The sequence below is a fragment of the Eurosta solidaginis genome, chromosome 4 (genome assembly GCF_040869045.1).
Source record: "Eurosta solidaginis isolate ZX-2024a chromosome 4, ASM4086904v1, whole genome shotgun sequence".
In the NCBI taxonomy this organism is placed as follows: domain Eukaryota; kingdom Metazoa; phylum Arthropoda; class Insecta; order Diptera; family Tephritidae; genus Eurosta; species Eurosta solidaginis.
Window position 1 is genome coordinate 48,863,305 of NC_090322.1, and position 7,770 is coordinate 48,871,074.

Consider the following 7,770-nt stretch of genomic DNA (forward strand, 5'->3'; position numbering starts at 1 on the left):
CTTATTTTCCACTACCACCCACGCATTATTATTATCCGAAGCTGAGTTAGTAATAGATGGAGAGATCGTATTTTCTCCATTCATGAAATACACTCGGAGTGCTTTCCAAACACTGCCGAGGGCGACCCCGCTTAGAAAAATTTTCTTCTAATTGAAAAACCTTATTTCTAAAATTTTGATGGTGCTTTGCCCGGGGTGTGAACCCAGGGCATTCGGTGTGGTAGGCGGAGCACGCTACCATCACACCACGGTGACCGCCAAGCCAGATATGATAAAGCAATTAATTCGGAAGGTTTTCAGGAAGGAGGTTTGGTGCTGTTATACAACCCACAACGAAAAAAAGGTGTATCCCCGAAATTGCAGTGCAATTGGGAAGGCCCGTAAAAAGTTGTAAAACCGATCAACGATGTAGTTTACCGTATACGAACCATTGGCAAACCACGAACCAAAATGAAAGTGGTTTATTTGGAAAGGCTGGCAGCGTTTAGATTAGGAAATTTGTCTGATCGGGACGATCCGACTTAAAGCGGAGTCATTGGTGCCGTTGGTCGTATCGCTGTAGTCGTATCCGTAACGTAATCAGCTGTTTATCGTTACGACGGTAAACCAAAAACCAATTGGTTAGCTACGATACCGTTACTACCTTAGCGGCACCATTAATCGATTGCACTGACTCCCATAAGTTTGGTCGAATCAGCTGTTATACGGTTACCGATACGGTTACTGATAAAGCACCAATGTCTGCAGCTTTAGGTGGAGGGCAGTGTGACGAATATTAGCATCACTAAGGGATACTATCACCCCTAAGCCGATGCTAAGCGGTCACTTGTATGTACACAAACAAATCAATCGTTATGTATACACATATGTACATAAAGGCAGCGGAGTTATGCAAGAGTATGCAATCATCAGCGAAGTATTACTCACATATACACGCACATATGGCTATGCGAGAGGCTATCAACGTGTATCTGTAGTTTATAGCTGGTGACCAGGTAGAGGATTCTAGAAGAAGACACGTCTAGGTATTCGGGCAGAGAGTATAAAAGCAGCAGAAGCTGAGTAATAATAATCAGTTTGATTTAAGCACGCTATTGGTTGCGAAGTATAAGTGTTATTGTAATGTATTTTCATTATTTTGCATTATTGAATATTTAAGTTATTTATTCAACAGTTTAGCGATACGAACATTAGTAGAAGGTGTAAAATAAGCGGAGTTTCACTAAATTTGTTACAATATTATTATCTTTTTGCATAATTGTATTTGCCTTTTTCTGAATTTTCTTGCGTGATTGGTTTCTTTTTCATAATTCTTTCTTACACTCTAATCCCACACAAACGAAAATTTTCGTTTTCACTTAATATTGATAATTTTTATTTTCCTTTTATTTCTTTCGCTTTGCTTGCTTTATTAAATAGTACCTGGGCGACCGAGCTTTGCTCGGCAATCTTCAAGTATGTTCTACATGTCATCTCAAACTCTACTCTTTTTATATGTACATATATTAGCCGCGTTCTATTCTAAGCGAGTGCGAAAAGAACGCCAAACTCGGTTAAAATTTCCCTGCATGTATTTAACAACACTGGTAACATTTCAGCTGTCAAAATCATCTGTTGTTTATTATTGACGTTTTCTTTGTTTAAGCACGAAAATTAAAACATTTTTGTAAATTATAATATTTGTTGTGTTTTGAGCACCTATCTTGGCGCCTTTTTTTATATTTTCGTTGCAAAACTCGTGAAATTTGCAATACAACGTTTTTGAAAACTTACTGGCAATAAATAAGCAAAATACTAATAAAAGAAAAGCAAAATGAGTGCTCCGGAAAACTATTTGGTAAATTACTAATTAATTAAAGAAATTAGAAAGAAATAAGGTGTAGTAATCTTTCAGATTGAATTTCTTCTCTTGGATGACCAGAGTGAATTGCGTGCCCGTAGGCAGGAAGAAGTTGTCGACGAAATCTTGGATGCTGTTTTCGCAGGTTCCAGCTCCTCTGAGGACTCTGACACCGAAAACGAAGATCATGTAAAGTGCGAAAATTTCGAGGCGACTCTTGATGCGATGAATCAGAAAGATTTTAAGATGCACATGAGACTGAAACGTGAAACTGTGGAATACCTTATTAGTAATATCCAATAAATTATTCATATAAGTTTGTAAATACTAAATCACTTAAATTATTTTTCCTTTTAGTGAGATATTCCAATTATGCCCCTGATCCATCTAGCGGTGGAAGGCCACCAGTTACGGCCAAAAAGTCTGTATATATGTATATTTGGTACGTGAGCAACACAGTGACCTTCAGACAACTAGGTAATTTGTTTGGGGTGGCTCAGTCGGCAGCGTGGTCAGTAGTGCAGCGAGTTGCTACTTTTTTGGTGTCCATAGCCGATGAACACATAAAGTTGCCACAAGGGGCTTATTTGCATGAAAATTCAGAACAATTTCGTGAAAAGAAACGTATTCCGGGTGTAATTGGGGCAATCGATTGCACACACATTGCCATTAAGGGACCAAAGAATTGTAAGGAAATGTACTTTAATAGGAAGAAAGCATACAGCATAGTGGTTCAAGCCGTAGTCGATTGTAACAAAAAATTTATTGATATTACCTGTGGTGAACCAGGATCGCTTCACGATTATAGGGTACTAAGACGATCCAAACTCTTTGAAGACGCAGAAAGTTATTATGAGGAAATGTTTCCCAACTCGCATTTCATCATAGGAGATTCCACGTATCCTTCGAACAAGTGGATAGTATCACCGTTCAAAGACTATGGAAATTTAAATGATGCGCAAAGAAAGTTCAACGAAATACTTTCATCTACACGAATGGTAGTTGAAAACGCATTTGGTTTGTTGAAAGGCAGATTTCGGTGGCTTTTAATGTTTACAGAGCAAACTGACCTTAAGATGATAACTAACATAGTAGTGAACGTATGCGTTTTGCATAACATTTGCATTTCTTTTGACGACTTGTATGACATGAACGAACAAAGTACAGACACCCTATTCACTACTGAGGATGAAGAGGATGAATCCGGTATTGATGAAGCACTTGACAGGAGGCAAAACCTTTTCAACTATTTGATACAGAATCACATCATTTAATGTCGTAAGTGGTTAGCATGAAAAAAATAAATATATACATTTTACTATCACATATATTTTAAAATTTAAGATCAAATCAATGTCTACTATGGCTAAAGGCACCAAACGCTTTTGTCAAATACAAATTGGTTATTTATTGAAAAAACTTTGCAGCACAAGCGACGATACCGATGATGATGGTGACGCTGGTACTACGATTAAGAAAGCCCCTATACGTGGCATGGATGTTGACTCCAGTGATTGTATGGTACTACGATTTTATAAAATATTATTATTTTTTTTAATAATATAACAATTTGTCAACCCTTGTTAAACTAATGAGTTATAAATCAAAAATGATAAGCAGAAAATATAATTAAATAACATTATATAAACTGTAATAAATGTAATAAATTAGCAACTACGTAAGTATATGTGGATTAGAGGTTTACGCCGATCCTTTTATCGGCGGCGGCAGCGGCGGCGTACTCCGGTATATTTACTTTAAAAAGCTTGATCTTTCTATTTAAAAAAATATTTAGGAAAGGTTTTGTTTGTATTTATTTAAGGAAAACAACGGTTTGACCATTTCGGAAGAGATACATAAAATGGTCACACTTTTGTCTGTATATTTCGGCGTAGTTTGTGGCTCCTTGGCGGTCACACACAAAGGCGACTTACGGTTGCTATTAATGGTCTTTTAATACTCATGCCTCTAGTGGCACATGTAGTCTCCAGATTTTTCGGCTGTTTTTAGGAGCTACAATTCCCGATGTGCGAACAGTAGCAATCCCGACCACCAGTCGCTACCACACCTGACCCTCACATCATATGACAGCACGGAGGATATAGGACTGCGACTTCGAACTCATACCTTCGTCGACGTCACTGTCCTAGAAGCTCTTGGTGTAGCTCCGAAGACTCCAACGGATGCTTCTGTCGAGCTATACTTCCGAGCTACACCAGAGAAGCACCTTGAAACGTTAGGGAGTGACTATTCGGCCAAGGATGCCGCCCTCGAAATCATAAGCAGTCTAAGTGGATGTCATTGCGACATGGGTATCGTATAATCCTCGGCGCATCTACATAATTAAAATTTTACAAGGACCCTGGATCAAATTTTTAAAATGTAGACCAAAGTTTGCAGACGTTTGTGTTCACAACATTGATTTCAATAGTCTTCGTTAAATCAAAACGATATTTTAGAATGAAAGTTGAAAGATGTGAGCTGTTGTTTTCCGGCCTTATGTTATAAGAGCTCATTATGGATGACCGCGTAGCTTCAGTTTTCATACTAGTTCGACTGTGCACCACGGCGGCGGCGTTTATCGGAGGCGCACATCTCTAATGTGGATATAATATTTGAACCGTTTATTGAAATTGGCATAAGTACATTTTCGAAATCATTGAACTTATTGCAATTTTGGTAAGCTACAGTTATTTCCATTCAAGCAAGCATTCTTAAAACCGTATTCGAAAAAATTTAACTAAATCATTGGCAAAAATATGAAATTTCTTTTTTAGTTTTTTTGTTAATAATAATACTGACATATGAGTCCAGTTGATAATAAAATAATCGTAAAATTGAACATGTTTATAATCCAGACTGAACTCTACATAGAGTAACCTACCTCTACCGGTAGTTAATAATCAATCTAAATAATACATAGAAAAATGTACTTCTGACACTCTACAAAGAAACGGCTCATCTGTATGGTTATGCGCTGTTATTAAAAATACTTTTATATTGTTTCACCTGATTCACCAAAAAAGCTAAACAAAATGTGTTTTTAAACAAAAAAAAGCTAAAACTTTAAGGCAACTTTTCACTCATTTTATTCACTTTCTTTCATAACAACATAACATAACAGCATAAACATTTCATACATTTAGTAATTTTTTAAATTAATTCGTTCTTCAATTTCATAAAATATAAGGCAATTTACAGATTCTATCTGTTTAAAATTTTTTTAAAACCACCAATTTCATAAAAAAAACAACCGTTTAAACATATCATACTTCTAGTAGAAATTAAAATTAATTTGTACTTCAATTTCCTAACATATAAATCAATTTAAAAGGAAAGGTAGTGTTTTATGCACACGTTTTTAAGATTAATAAACATCAAACATTTTAATAAGGAACTTACACCTGCGAACAGAAAAATAGCAGTCTCAATTCTTAATAAATCTCGTCCTTCTTTTATTTCCGATACTTCACGAAAAAACTTCCATGATTTTTTTTAACTGAAGCTATGAAAAACAACATCTAAAGCTTTTTCGAAAAGGTAAAAATTTACCGAAATTTTGAACTTCTTATTTATGGTTCTATGCATTTTTGGAGTTTGTAGCAAAATCAATTTTAGTATAACAAAGGACATGTATGCTATAGGTCTCCAAAAATTCTCGTTGATTTTTGATGGTGTTTGAGATTTTCTTCTATACAAATTGTGAAACAGTTTTTTATGAAAGAAAATCTGAAAGACTTTTCGGTAAAAAATACTCAAAAATCAATGCGAAATAAAAATTGTACTTTGTTCTACTAAAATTGACTGGGTTCAAAAAAGTTTTAAGAACCCCAAATAAAAAGTTCAAATTTAGGTAACATTTTCTCAAATTTTTCAAAACGTTTTTGAGATGGGTTTGCAAAGTTCATAGGAGCTTTTTCTTGAAATATCGGAAATAAAAAAAAAAGTATTTAAGTGAAGAAATTTGTTGAAAATTGACACTGTTATTTTTCTCTTCACAGTTTTATGTTCATCGCAAGTATTAAAAATTTGACTCAAATTTTTTGAAAGTAAAACTGAGCTTAAGAAAAAGGTATTCAGTCCAACAAATTCCATAAAGTCCAAAAAACTTAATCGATATTACTCTAATAATTAAACATATGTTTGGCTCGCAAGTAAAATATACAGACGTGTAAGTTGAAGTAATCTAAATTGGACTGTAGCACACTGTTGAAGTAGTGGAAGTACTGAAAATGTTTACATGACCACATAAGGAGCTCTACTTGATTTCGAATAGTTTATAAACTCATTAATACACAAATTTTCAAACCATCTCGAAATGTTTTCTGTATTGGTTCAAACACAAAAACGTGTTCTAATACGTCGGTCGCTATTGTCGTGCAAACATGGTATCAGAAAATTAAAAAAAAACGTCTTATTTCATAAATGGTTTGAACTACTACTACTTATAAATTTTATTCAAAAACATATCAGAGAATTTGTTTTAAAAACGCTCAGAATTTGTTTCGAAAAACCTTATCTGAGCACGAATGCAATACATTTTCATATGGCGTTTTCGAATAATATTTATAAGTAGTTCAAACCATTTATGAAATAAGACGTTTTTTTTAATTTTCTGATACCATGTTTACACGACAATAGCGACCGACGTATTAGAACACGTTTTGTGTTTGAACCAATACAGAAAACATTTCGAGATGGTTTGAAAATTTGTGTATTAATGAGTTTATAAACTATTCCTTATTCCTATGACCTTATGTGGTCATGTAAACATTTTCATTACTTCCACTACTTCAACAGTGTGTTACAGTCCAATTTAGATTACTTTAACCAATTCTCTTAACGATTTTCTCTGTTTGTCTGTTACCAAAAATTCTCTGATCAGAGCAAGTATATTGCAAATTTAATTCTCTGATTTTTTGTAAATAAATTATGATGGTTGGAAGGTTGAAGTCTTCGGCACAGCCGAAGACAGTCCTGTCCTTACTTGTTTTTTTTTATATTCAAAGTGTGAATTTGAATCTGTGCCTATGATTCAGGGCAAAACAAAAACAAAAGTGCTACAAGTGTATAGGGGTTGAGCAGCTCCGATGTAAAGAAATATTTTGACAAGTATAAAATACATTACTCAGTCAACAAATATAGTCAGAAAAGATTCAGAAAGCTGAATTAAAAATTATTATAAATTTTTGATCTCCTAAAGTAAACACATTTGATTCAAATATGATTCCAAAATGTGGTTGAAAAAATATATTCAGTGTTTGATCATCTAAAGTATTCATATTTGATTATTTCTTTTGTTCAATTGTATGGTAACTCATTATTTTGTCAGAAAGAGTAATCAAATTATATTGATATGTAGGGAAATTGAAAATTTAATCACCTAAATGGTGAGTGGGTATAAACAAACCTAGATTGGTATATATGTACACACATATATTCCTAAACTAAAGATCAGCCTACACCCCCATTTCCCACCCACTTCATTGATACCAATATATCCATGCATAAACTAACAAATGTTTGTGCATTCACATGTTCAAATAAAAGACAAACTGTTTCAATCAACCAATCACTAACTGTTGAATAAATAACTCCAATATTGAATAATGGAAAAATGGCCTTTATTAAAGTACTTCACAATAACACTTATACTTTGCAACTAGCTGGCTTAATAACCAAACTGACTGATAGCTTAAATCAGGCATGCTTAACCGAGGAACCGATATCATTTCGTTACGATAATTAACGTTAATAAACGAAACGAAATGAATTTGTTTCGTTTATTAACGTTGATTATCGTAACGAAATGATATCGGTTTGTTGGTTAAGCATGCTTGGCTTAAATGAAACTCTACTATTGCCCGACAGATTGCGTGCTTAATCAAAAACTGATCATAGAGCCTCTACCGCTGGTGCTTTTATAGCCT

At 34.3% G+C, this 7,770-nt stretch overlaps 1 protein-coding gene across 1 annotated transcript; it reads left to right on the forward strand.

Annotated features, from left to right (window-relative positions):
- The first annotated feature begins 1,595 nt into the window (after nt 1–1,595).
- Nucleotides 1,596–2,957, forward strand: LOC137248496 (uncharacterized). Its single transcript, XM_067779452.1, has 4 exons — nt 1,596–1,837; nt 1,895–2,129; nt 2,198–2,879; nt 2,933–2,957. Exons 1-4 carry the CDS (start codon nt 1,814–1,816, stop codon nt 2,955–2,957), a joined length of 966 nt encoding a protein of 321 aa, XP_067635553.1. The 5' UTR covers nt 1,596–1,813.
- Nucleotides 2,958–7,770: the final 4,813 nt, after the last annotated feature.

Coding starts and splice junctions, on each gene's coding strand:
- LOC137248496 (XM_067779452.1), top strand. CDS start 1,814: ATGAGTGCTCCGGAAAACTATTTG. Junction 1,838..1,894: donor GTGCTCCGGAAAACTATTTG/GTAAATTACTAA, acceptor GTAATCTTTCAG/ATTGAATTTCTTCTCTTGGA. Junction 2,130..2,197: donor AACTGTGGAATACCTTATTA/GTAATATCCAAT, acceptor TTTTCCTTTTAG/TGAGATATTCCAATTATGCC.